Source organism: Rousettus aegyptiacus, unplaced genomic scaffold, assembly GCF_014176215.1.
Source record: "Rousettus aegyptiacus isolate mRouAeg1 unplaced genomic scaffold, mRouAeg1.p scaffold_m13_p_6, whole genome shotgun sequence".
NCBI lineage: Eukaryota > Metazoa > Chordata > Mammalia > Chiroptera > Pteropodidae > Rousettus > Rousettus aegyptiacus.
Window position 1 is genome coordinate 33917368 of NW_023416309.1, and position 13526 is coordinate 33930893.

The 13526-nt window shown below is 39.2% G+C and overlaps 1 protein-coding gene across 8 annotated transcripts in view; it reads right to left on the reverse strand.

Moving 5' to 3' along the window:
- The window catches only part of CPEB3 (cytoplasmic polyadenylation element binding protein 3), a 160567-nt gene that overhangs the window by 40503 nt on the left and 106538 nt on the right, over window positions 1–13526 (reverse strand). For all 8 annotated transcript variants that reach the window (XM_036223523.1, XM_036223524.1, XM_036223522.1 and 5 more), the window contains one exon: window positions 7008–7126. In XM_036223523.1, the coding sequence (XP_036079416.1) occupies window positions 7008–7126 (119 nt within the window). The remainder of the gene's footprint in view (window positions 1–7007; window positions 7127–13526) is intronic.

The following is a 13526-nucleotide window of genomic DNA, read 5'->3' on the forward strand; positions in this document are numbered from 1 at the left end:
AGCACTCTGTACACTGTTTCACAAGGACACCCAGTACAAAAATAAAGCATGCATAAAATAAAACTGTGCCCCCAAAATGGCAATGCATAGCTTTGCTCTATGCTCGACTTAATAAAGACATTATTAAATAAATCTTATGATTAATACCTGTACTTATAACAGGAGGCCTTCCTGGCTCCTTCAGGAACATCTGACCACTTTGTCCTTTGAATCCCCACCTTCCCCAGCCCAACTACTTCCTGTAATACTTCTATCATAGCACCTGTGACTCCTTACTTTGCTTACTATTCACCTGTCTAGTTCCCTCCATTGAATTCTAGGGTCCACTAGGGCTGAGATCATATACTAGCATGGGTCCCAATTGCTTGGCACAGTGCCTAACCCTTAGTGAGTGCTCTGTGTTCATCAGTGTTCTGGTGAATTAATAAAGGTGAATTAACAGAGGCAGGCACTGATCCTGCATGAAAATGTCCAGCAGCTGCTCTTCTATCTCAGCAATTCTATTTTCAGTCCCCTCACACCACTGAAAGCTGCCAGACAGAGGCATGGAAGTACAGTGTGTCTGGTCACCAGTGGGTACCCCATGATTTGGGCCTAATCAGTGCAAATTCCTGATGCCATCAGGTGACCCACTCAGTAATCAGAATTACCTAGCGCTCATCATCACTGCTGATGCTTCCACATGACTTAGAAAGCATAAGCATGAGAGATGAGTCCCTTTTGAAAAAAAGAAGAGACTAGAACTTTTGAGCGTGTATACTCAACACTGTGCTAGGCATTTTACACACACTGTTACACTTAAACTCACCATAACCCTTATGCTGTAAACACTGTCTCTACTTTAGAGAGAAGGAAATTAAGGCTCAGAAGAATGAAGTCACCTCAGGACTGAAACCCATGTTTATCTGGCCGAAAGTCTATCCATACTCTTTCCCCTGCAAAGATTTTGTGCACCTACAAGACTCCTGTGCTCCAGGCTCTGGCCACCAGTCATGCCACTGAGAGCCTCCTGGGCAAGTCCACGTGCATTTTTATTTGTAAGCGATTAACCTCTCTTTTCTTTCCAACCCCATTCTGCCCATTTTCAATTCATTAAAGAAGTAATGATAGACTCTTCTTAAACCTAACAAACCTAGGGGTTAGAAAAGCTGGAGAAAATGATTTAACAATAAAACTGGCACTATACTCAGGTATTTTAACTTCTAGGTTCATAGTTTCAGGCAATCATGCTCTGCAGCCATATAATTTTGTCCAATGTCTACATAAATGAGTATTTTCAGCTCTGGGGTACTAGGACAAGGATGTTGTTACTGGCATGCTGATCACTAAAGCACTTGAGAGAAATGTACACATAAAAGTTCAAATTACCTAAGTTTTTCCTGGGAAGAAGCCTATTCTTTGAGTGAGCTTCATGGAATACTAATTCCACTGAAATCTTCACAAGCATAATTCCAAAACAGGTATATAATATACTGGATTAAACACTATTACACACATTTATTTACTGTAGGACTTCTCAGAGCCTTAATATATCATGTTTCTCAAATATTTGTGGCTATGGAACCTTTAATTGAAGGAAAAAATGAATACAAAATGCAAAGTAAGTGCTCAATATACAACACCTATTATCATTATGAGTAAACCTTTTGGCAATGATCCTCTCAAGAGACCAGTGTTTATTGGGACAAGTGTTATTCAGAACACACTTTGGAAAACACTGACTATGATCCTTTAAGGCAGAGATCCCCAAACCCTTCCCCACTCCCCTATTTGCAGCTGCTTCCCAGCGCTAGCATCACTGCCTTTGCTCCACCTCAGATCATCGGGCATGAGGTTCTCATAGGAGCACCGGTCACTGATGTCAAAAAGTTTGAGAACCACTGCCTTAGGGGACAGATTGGCTATTCTGTCCACTAGATACCACTTAATTTGTTGAAACTGCACCATCTTTTAGACCTCCCTGAAAAGGAATAAAAGCTTCGAAAAACTCAAGGACTAAGAAACTGTGGAACCATTTGCTAAATCAGACTCGGGGGAGAAAAGTAGTATTTATTATGAATAGGAGGTACTTCCCTCATTTTAGAGGAGGAATTCCTTCTTTAGAGAAATTCCTATGATGCCAGGTGCCCAAATCACAAATTTAGACCAAGCATTCAAGGAACAAATAAATAAAGAAGATAAGAAGTGCTGTAGATTTCCAAGGTGGGATATAACAAAACCAGATTTGATTGAGCTAAAATAAAATTATCGTTATTCTCTTAAGAGGTAGTAGATGGAGAATGAATGAGTCTGAGTAAATATACCACAAAGCCAAGGACAGAGGCTGTCAATCAAGGTGCCCTATAACTTAGCCCCTACCTATTTTTACTATTTTAATTTTGCTCTACTCCATTTCATACATTTGTGTCCCATCTAACCAACACTACTTCTCCATTCATACCACAGTGTTTCATTTGTGTTCATACTGTTGTCTTTCTCCAAAATGTGTATTCCCCTACACTGTAGTACCTCCACCCCTCTCCTAGCCAGTCTCCAAAATCTTCATCCTTCAAGACTTAGTTCAAATGATACTTCATTCAAGAAGCTTTCTTTTATCATTCTAGGTATATATAAACTCTCCAAAGTTCTTAATCTGTATCTTATCTTGTTTTTATTTTTCTTAATTTGACAAATATCTGAGATCCTGTTATGTACCAGGATATAAAGATTTGTGTATTTATCTATTTGTGTTATCTACCCATTATACTATCACCTTTTTGACACAGGATTTTAAGTCTGATTCTTAGTAAGTTCTGATTCACAGTAACCAGTACTAATGCCTTGCCCACAGTATACATATTCAGTGGTGGTTTGAAGGAAGGAAGGTACACGGTTAAAAAAGATGGCTGTATGTGGGCTGGAGATAGCTATAATAGCAGGTACTACATCATGCTATACATAACGTAGCGATCAGAGAAGTTTTCAGAAAGGAGATGGCCTTAGATAGAGGTTTTAAAATACGGACAGAAATTAGAAATTAAGATGGGAATATTTCAGTTAATTGAATATGGGGTTCTGAAAGGGAAGCAGAAAAAGGTGAGGTTAGAAAAATTTGAAGTCAGACTGGGATGGTATTAAATCCCAGGCAAAAGGATTTGGACGGCTTAGGTAGCTGAAAAGGAGTGATTAAAAGTGCTAGAGATCTCATTACTATACAAATGGAGGTAAGAGAGACCGGAATGATAAACAGATTGGACAGAATTAAAAATTAAAGAATCAAACCAGCCTCTCTTTCCAATTTCCTTGCTCCTAACATTTTTTTTCAATTTTTATTTTTCAAGTTTTAAGTGAATGACCATGTTACCTAAAGAACTAACTTTACATAAGCACACTTCAGTTTGGTGACACAATTTTTAAACATATAGGAAAATCAATCTGTTATATTTAAGGTTATTTGTAAATTGTTACTATGTTATAAATTGTAAGGGGGAGGAAGCAGGAAACCTCTGATACTCCTTCCCAGATGTTTGCTATTCCAGATTTCTGACCAAACTGTTCTAGAAGGTAAGAACTAGAAATATTTCCTTCATCTCCTTTTCAAGGCTACTCTTTTTCAGCCCCTATCTCTTAGGTCCTCCTAGGTTTCCTGCCCATATCAGTTTGTAGTCTTAAGCCTTCAGGGTTAGTCTATTTATACATTTAAAAAGTCACCTTGACAAGAGGGACCACCTGTCACAAAGTCTGTCCACTTCACTCAAAGCCTGCACAAGGACACAGCTATTCCCTGGGAAGCCTGGGACATCTGAGCTATGGAATTCCTCTTGCTGGAAGAAGGGAAAAAAATCATAGACCTAGACGTTTTGCAACAGCTCCTGCTTTTACCAATTTGTCTAACCATTCTTTGGGACTAAGGAGTCAACTAATCAGGTCATAAATGCCATCTTTCAAGATCAGACCTATATATAGAATAGTCTGAGTGGAGTTATTTAATGAAAGGTAATCACTAACCAAAAATGTCTCCCTAATACTACCTGAAATCCACAAATTAGGGATTCATTTGAGTTAAAAGAACAAACATTGATCTTAGGAAAACTGAGAAGAAACCTTGCTATCAGGCTCTGTGTTAGGAAAACAATCTGATTAACCTAATCTACACAAAAGGAACAGCTTTTGGTTTGATTGGGGCGGGGTGGGGAGCGGGCAGGAGGAAGAATAGAGGGAAGGACAAAGGACAGAAAATCTGTAAGGTCATTTTGGAACATAGTTTATTTCCAAGGAGAAATCTAGGGAGGATTGGAGAGAACTAAATAACAGAATGAGGGTACTAGGATCCTGAAAGATAGCCAAGCTAAGAAGTAGAAAAAGTGAGAAAGAGCCATAGCTCAGAGACTTTGGTGAATGAGCTCCAAAGGTTGACTTTACCTTGAACTATTGCCAAGGTCCTCATTTACTCCCAGAGGTTCTGCCCAGCCCTCACTTTCTGTGGGGGCATCCAACATGAGGTGGAATGTACCAAAACCCAATAGGTAAGTGTGGCCAAATGAGGTTGGGAGTGACAAAGGTAGAGCTGAAGCACAGGAAGAGGAGGTTTCAAAAGTGGAACCAAAAGAACTGAAATCCAAAATGGGATCCAGTTCATTAGAATTACAGGTGTTTGGGGACTTTTATGTTTCCTAGCCTAAATTTTATTCAGATTGTTTATGCTGGAAATTCTGAGTGTGCTTGGGTCAAAGAAATACGTGATCGGCAGCCACTATTTAGAATTCGCCAAGCTCCAATAAAACTGTTTCACTTGAGCTCAGAAAATGAACACTGCAATAAGGCAAAAATTTGTAGAAACACAAACAATGAAAATTAGTTTCCCTATAAATGTTTCCAAAACATATATTACACTAATTATTTTCAGAAGTCCTTCAAGCCAAGGATAATATATGTGTTTAGAGTGAAAGCACTCAACAGTAATGGTGCTGCCTCCCCACAGCCTCCATCTGCAACCACCACTGCTTGTTCCCCTCTCAAGAGAGGTCCAGTCCTGGTGAGAGCTATCAAGAGAAGGGATATTCTCCTCCTCCTCCCACAGAGCCAGTGATGACCCTTTCAAAGTATACTAGCTCCATCTGCATCTGCTCATCTCCAGTCTCTTCCCTCAATTTAATGGCTTCTTAATCGACTATTGGGGTGTGTGTGTGTGTGTATACATGTAGGAAATTTCTAACCCTTTTCTAGACTGCATGACCAATCCCACCTTAACCCTTCCTAGCTCACTCCCACTCCCCATCTACTGATGTGCCAGTGGCAGAGGCTCTCTGGAGGTTGACCATTTACCTCTCAGATAGCTGAGCCTCCAAACTCGGTTCAATCTTTCTAATCTCATGCTATTCCAAAGAGATTTAGAGAAGTTATTTCAGGTTTCTTATTATTTATTTAGATGAAATATTGAACACTTCCTTTCCAGTCTGTACCCATGTCTCCCTCATAATAGCCTCTCCACACTGTTTGAATTTGGGCCAGAGTTAACAAAGGTTCCCTACTCCTTCCTCCATCTACCATTTCCTATTGTTTTCCCCACCTGTATAGCAACCCTAACCAACACTGTTAACTGTTCTTATAAAAATGTGATAATGGCCCCAAATTTGAAAATTATAGAGGCACTTTCACACTCGCTAAAATCCATGCTTCTTTTTCTGCATCAATTATTCTAACATGACTCAATATCCCCATTCTTCTGCTTTACACATTGTAGTCCCCTCCTTACAGCTGGCCAAGTTCCAGCATCATTCTTTGACAATCATTGTAAGCCTCGTTCTAGCTGTCACCATTTTTTTCAACAAATGTTATCATGTAGATAAGCTCTAACCTTGCTCTCCTGAGATTTATGGCACTTTGTTAGGCTAATAGCACCATCCAATTAAATTTATACAAATACCTGACCTCATCAAATGTTTTCGTATTCATTTTCTTCTTATCAGAGCCTCTAAACATCCCAGAGAGGTATCATTATTCTTCTCATTTTATAGATGAGGAAACCAAGATTCAGCAAGATTAGGTGACTTATTCGGAGCCAAGCAGATACTTAAATTCTAGAGTCAACACCCTAGCTTCTATGTTTGATCTCAAGTCCCTCCTCATGCACATTTCTGAAAATGAAATGTAGCTGCCCAGCGAGCCCCACACCTCCAGTGTTAAGTCTTACATGGGATGCTGCAGGCCCCGTGACACATAGACGCTTTGGTCCACATCAATATTTTTACTCTATTTTCCACTCATAGTACCAGGTCTTGACATACAAACTCACCCCTCCCACAGAGCTCTACTTCTCCCAAATTAACCAAGTTCTTTTCTTTTGCTCGGATCATAGTCTTGCCCCTTCTCCACTGATACCCACTCTGCCAGGAGAAAGGAAGCAGTTTTCCTCTCTTACTCGATAACTTACTCACTCACACTCTTTGGTTCAGCAACCACAAATGCCTATCCACAAACTCTGTATAAGTGTAAACTTATTTATGGTCTTGGATCCATGCTCTCTGTCCTTCCCCTCTCCTGCCCTGTTTGAAACTATCCATTTTACAGTGTAAGCTCCTGGCCCAGAAGGCTCCATTTAGCCAGCTGTGGGTACCACCCAACACAATGCCTTGCATTCAAAGGCACATAAACATGGACAATTATGATCTTTTAAAAAAAAATTATTCCTGTCCTTGATCTGAAATAATAATAGAAACCAGCTCCCAAAATCATTAAGAGCATTATTTACTTCGCTTTGGAGTTTCTGAGCAGGAATTAGCTTAAAAGAGCTGTAAAGTGAAAGACAGGGCATATTTGTTTACATGCAGTCCCAAAGGTATAAAATGAAATACTGAATAATTTGTTACTAGCTTCCCACCAACAACAGTCCAGCTCTACAGCATAGCAAGGTCACCCCGGGTAAGAGGATCCTAGTTACCAGCATTCTCATTACAAGGAGGAGGCCATCAGCTATTCCAATTGCACATGTGCTCTAGAAAAACAACAGCTGCCTGCATATTGCCTACCGGTTTATCCTTGATGGTGGGGCTTGACACGCACAGGTATAGTTTCCCATCTTCTTCTAGGCAGGCATCTATCAAAGCTTGTACTGAGCTCTCCTCCTGGAACAGCAGAAAGGCATAGCCTTGGGGAGAATAAAAACAAAAGGGTAGGGGAGGAAATCAGTAAATTAAATCCAAAGTACCAATTAAAATTTTATCTCTTGTTTTACTTTGGCAAATTCTGACTAAAATCTAAACACCTGAAGTGGGAGATAGGGAAGTTATAGTCACTGAGACCCTCATGTGCCAGGCATTGTATTAGGTGCTCTACAGATATTACCTCGCTTTAGGCTTGCAATATGCTACAACATGGATACACCTTGAAAACATTATGCTAAATAAAAAAAGCCTGGCACAAAATACGATGTATTGTATGATAGGCAAATCTACAGAGCCAAAAAAAAAAAAATAGATTAGTGGTTGCCTAGGTCTAGGGTACTGGAAGGATGAGGGCGCACGGTTTCTTTTTAGGGTAATGAAAGTTTTCTAAAATTGATTATGATGATGGTTGCGTAACTTCGTGAACATACTGAAAACCGCTGAACTATATATTTTAAATGGGTGAACTAATCAACAAGGAAATAACATTCTTAAATGATACATTAGAACTGGACATAATTGCCATTTACAGAGCCTTTTATCCCAAAACAGCAGCTTATACATTCTTCTCCAGTGCACATGGAACGTTCTTAAGATCCTGGCCCAGAAGGCTCTATTTAGCCAGCTGGACATGGACAGTGGATTAGTGGTTACCAAAGGGAAGGTGGGGAGGGGAGAGGTAGAAAAGGGTAAAAGAGGTCAAATATTTGGTGATGGAAGGAGATCTAACTCTAGGTGGTGAACACACAATGCAACTGATATATACAACTTACTGTTGAATGATACACTTGAAATTTATTTAATTTTGCTATGTCAGTCACTCCAATAATTTTTAATAATAAAAAATATGGGAAAAAATGGGTGAACTATATGATATGTAAATTACACCTCAATGAAAATTGTCCAAAAAAAAAAAAAAAAAAAGGCCTACCAATAGGCTAGTGTGCTACTTTTAGTTACTTCTGATGATGATGCTCTGTTTCTCCAAGGATACTTCCCTGTCTCATGACAGGGTATACAATCTATAAACATGGCCACTAGCCACTAGCTAGAGGTTTTCCATGGATACTTTGTTCCAGCTTTGTTCAGTTTAATTCAGTAAGATTTACTGAGCAACTGATGCAAGTGGGACACAATCTATGGATCATGAGAAAATTTGAGGTGAATAAGACTAGGTTCCTGCTGTTAAGAAATTATGTGGTAGAAGAAACAGACATTTAGACAATTAACTACTTGCTACAAAGCTGAGGGAGATAAGTGAGGACAAAAAGTGCCATGGGAGCTCAGGAGCAAGGACTGATTTGGGAGAATCAGCAATGACATCAAAGAGGATAACAGACATTCAAGGGGCCAATTCTGGCTCTTGCTGCCACACTGGTATTCATGAATGGCAGCTGAGCAAAGGCCCTTTGTGAGCTAGTCTAAGCCTAAGTATTAAAGTTTCAACCTATCTACAACCCCTCTAGCTTTGCTAAGTCTCTCAGTCATCCCCTCTACTCCCAGCCCTCCTACTGACTTCAGAGGAAACCATCACCAACACAGTTTTCCTCCAGTGCATTTCATGACAGAAAGATGTAACTGGTGGAAAAGGATAAGAACTCTGATATATTCAGAAGATTCTCATACATCGAACAAAGGTGTTAATCAACTGGCCTCGAAGAAAAGCTCTCCGGAGTCCTGGGCAGCACGTAATAACAGTGGCAGTGGGTAACGAATAATGGGTACTTTTAATTTGTTTTTAAATCCTTTTCTCCAAACTCTTCATCTATTACACAGAACATCCAAGGAAGCACTGCAGGAAGAAAAAGATCAACCACTACCCAGCACACCAAGAGTGGCCGATGCAACAGGCAGAAGCCACCAAACAAACCCACAGGAATGGGTGTGTAGCTGCACGAGGGAGGCTGCCTATCTGGTTGGACCCAGAGCTGTTTTCTGGGCTTTGCTCCCAGGCCAGAGGAGTTGGAGGATTCAGCAGGTGGCCAGGCAAGAAAAATAAAACCTAACTACAAAACTACAAAAGGTAATATATCATTTCTTCATATCTTCTCTCTTTTGGAAACAGTATCAAACTATCACCAAGCCCCAGGGAATCTATTAAAAATTCAGTGTTTTCATTTAATGTGAGAACATTAATTCCACTTGACAAAGAGATGAGTGGGTTCAAAGATGCAAGTATCACAAAGAAAAAGTCTTAGCACGTGCTCTTAACCCTGCCTCACCAGGTTAAATCCTGGTACAGACCTTCCACAAAGACCCTAAGGGGTATACAGGATCTCTTGTTCTTGGAGAGGACTCTATCTGAGATCACTGTGCACAGGCACATCGAAAAGGCCTGGGGATGAGGCATGCTCAGAGAGTTGGTGCTTTCTCCCACTCCTTGCCTCCGGAAGGCCACAAGGTTGACTGCACCTTTCCTGTACATCACTGCCCTATTCTATCTTCCAGATCAAATCCTGTGCTGGGTTCAACTCGGGCATCAGGAAAAGAAGTCTGTCTCCCCATAGCAGCTGACTAGCTACCACAAACACACACAGATTTTCAGTCAGGCCTATCTCACAGTCATAAATGTCAACATTGGCAGTAGACAGTAAAAACAACTGAGAGTCACAAGTAAAAGCCTGCTACAATATTATTACTGAGAAAAATATCTACAACTTATTTTCCTTTCTTAGGGAATGGCCAATAATACTTTACCAATTTCTTCAGGATGGCTCTTTTACAACAAATCATCTCTAGTCCCTGGTCAGCAAGCTGCCACTTTCAATAATGACAATATTCTCTAAGCACTACAGATAAGATGCGTGACTCAAGTCCAACAATTTCCTTCAATTCTACTTCCTACTTCGGGCCTTCCAACCAAAACAAAATCTGCCAGAAACATCCAAACTAACCTTGAAAACAATTTTATGATACCTTCACCTACTAAAATACCTTCTGATACCTCAAGGTCAAGCAAACGAAGATGATAATAGAAATCAGAGAATTAAAAGGAAAATCAGGAAGACTCCTTCAAACACATTTCCCTTTGATCTTCAGAAATTTAAGGTCTAAGTAAACCAAGCAGAAAAATATCCCTTCAAGAATAACAAAACCAATGTGAGACAGAAATTAAATCAACGATTTACTAAAGGGCAAATTCCAGATGGTACTATGAAAAGGTTCTAGGAGTCAGAAGGTCTGGAATTGGGTCCTAACATTTACTAGCTGAGTAGTTATAACAACTAATAACTAGCCTTTATTGAACATCTACTATGCACTAGGCACTATTCTAAGTGCCTTATGCATATTAATGTGTTTCATTTTCACACATACTCTGTGAAGTAGACACTATTTTAAATTGTTTTACAGTTAAAGAAATTGTACAGAGTGATTAAGAGACTTGTTCAAGGTCACCAAGTAGGTGGTGGAGCCATGAACTTTTAAATTTATTAACAAAGTTTCTGAGTCTTGGCTCTTTCCTCTGTGAAATGAAGAAACTAAGTATTTGTCCTGATTATCTTACAGAGATGTAGGTTGTGAGACAATATATGTAAAGGTGATTTGTAAACCAGGATATCATGCAAATGTCAACTTTTCTTTTACTGCATTTTCAGTTATCTACATGATATATAAAGTTGTCATTTTGCATATTCTCAGTATAAGAATTAGAGTTAAAATTAATACTATATACTTTCTACTTAGCATTTGCAAGCATTTGGTGAATAAAGGGCAATAATCTAGATACTAAAGAAAAAAAACCTTAAAGTTATTTGAATAATAGGATGACTATTACTGTAAATAAGCAATCAAGTGACTGAATATTTGCTTTCATATATCATTGGCCATTTCTACCAGGAGAATTATCAGATGTGGTATTATTTGCTGATTTTAATACATTCTTTAAATAAAAGCCTGTTATAACTATAAATCAATCTCATCAAACTGTCCCTATGATGGTAGGTTCTTCTATTTGTTTGAAAGGAATTTAAAAACTTGGCCAAAAATTATAAACTCCCTCTATTCTCCCTTGCCCTGTGAGTCAGTAAGAGATAACAGGATTATAAAACTCCTCAAGCTTCAGAAATGGTGACCTTGTTTCCCAAGTACCTGAGGAGTGCACGGGGACTTCAGAGGTGTAGTGAGCTATGGGAGGCCCTCAACTCCGAGTCGGTCTGTGGGTGGAAATATGAGCTCTGGGGAAGCAGAAAGAACTCTTGGCACTGTCATCATCACGAACCTGGGTTACAGGCAGGATGGACGGCAGAAAACTGCTTGCTTTTTCACTGGTACCAAATAGGCTGGGGGAGGAAGGGCAGAACAGTGAGGGATTTTTGGAGGCCTGGATTGACCAATGTACTTCTCTGGGGTAGAGAGAAATAGGAAAATATTAGAGGGGGGAATGCTAAATTGGGATAATTCCATTTTATTTGGCTAGAGTTTTGAATGGAAAATTTAATTAAAAGAATTTTTTCCTCTTAATACCTAAGAACACATTGAGTATAACAACCTCCAGAGTATTCTTGGCTACCTTTCAAAAACAAAGCTTCCTGAGTGTTTAAATACATAAATTTTTATGTTATAATTTTTTTCACCGATTGCTAGTACAAATAACAATCACCACCAACTTCATCACCACAGACACCAGTTACTAAGTGTTTACTATGTGCCATATAAAAAACGATACTTATTGGTTTTCAGCGTATTTTTAAGTTTTATTTAGAATGAAGGCTCTTAAGGGTGTTAAAGAGCAGATTTCACTAAATTAAATAAAATTTTAATAAAATAAATGTCACCGTCGCAGTAATAATAAACTTAAGCAAAAACTGTCAATATATCCTAAAATCATTGGGTGAATTTGGGGAGGAGATACACACTATTCATACAATCTTGAAGCATCACTTCATAGATCAGTACTGCAATGGGAGAAAAAGGTATTTTTATAATGGAGGAATCTGGCAGGTAACACCATAACAAAAACGATCAAACTGAACATCACCAACAACATCGAACTGACATCACTGCGCGCCATCATCCTGCACTGTGTCCTTCTCAGTGCAGCACACCACCTACGCAGTCTTCCTGCTAACAGCGCATCACCTGAATCTCATTTAGAGGAAATAATCAGATAATTCCAAATTAAGCGAAGTTCTATAAACATCTGGCACGGACTCTACAAATAATACAAAAGACAAAAAGCTTAGGAAACTGTCTAAATCAAAAGAGAGTAAAGAGATTCGACAACTAAATGTAAGACCAGACTTTGAGTGGATCTTGGATTTAAAAAAAAAAAAAAGGCTCTTTAAACATTACTGGAACAATCTGGCTATTTCTTGTTTTCAGGAGCATGCTACAGCATATAGGAGTGAGGGGTCTTGACGTCTACAACTTACACTCAAATGATTCATCAAATAATATACATGTATATATACACATATAGACAGAAAAGAGAGAAAGTAAATGTAGCAAAAATGCTAATGACGGGTGAATCTAAAGGATGGCCATATAGATATTCACTGTACTATTCATATAACTTTTTTGTAGGTTTGAAATTTTTCAAAATAAAAATTCGTGAAAAAAAATTAAAAACCACAAACTCTTTCTGGAGAAGAGGGTAATATACTCTCCTATTCTCTAAAGGAGGTGTAGGGTTTTTTGAAAGACCCAATAGCTCTTGAAATCAACTAATGTTCTTAGTGATTTACATGTTTAACATCAACTTCAATGGGAAAATAATTCCAGCTAATAGGGCTGTGCCTTGAACTGCAGCTGCCTTCAAAATATGGTGGCTGACCGAGCAATGGCCGGTTTCTGATTAAGTGAGAAAAGTTCCAGAGGGAAGGATTCATGATCTGCACACAGAAAGAGAGAGAGATCTTGCCCCGCACGGAATCCGGGCTCCCTGATTTCCTATGACCTTCCTAGAGAGACCTGAAGGGCACCTCTCCAGCCAGAGCTGCCTGAGTTCAGACTTTTTTTTTTTTTTTTTTTTTGGCACAGGACATCTGTTCCAAACATTCTCTCTAACCTTGGCTTTCGGGTCAGAAGACTTACCTGGTTTGCCTCAGGAGTCTTTGTCTCTGGATTCAATTCAATAGAACCAAACAGATTTAAGAGGTACAAAGGCATGATACTAGGCACTGAAGCTACAAAGATGAATAAACCAAGGAAGCATCCTGCCCCGGAAAAATATAAAATTTAACCTGTAAATAAATAACTAAGAAACAACATGAAAGTGCTATGTTGGGGGTATATCCTACACAACACTGGTGAGAGACAAATGGAACACAGAGGTGTCCAAAATCAGGGAAAGCTATAGTGCAAAGGCTATATCTGAGCTGGAAGAGAATTACTTTCCTAGGAAGTAAGGACATTCCAAGTTCAGAAAAGAGCACAGGTCAAGGC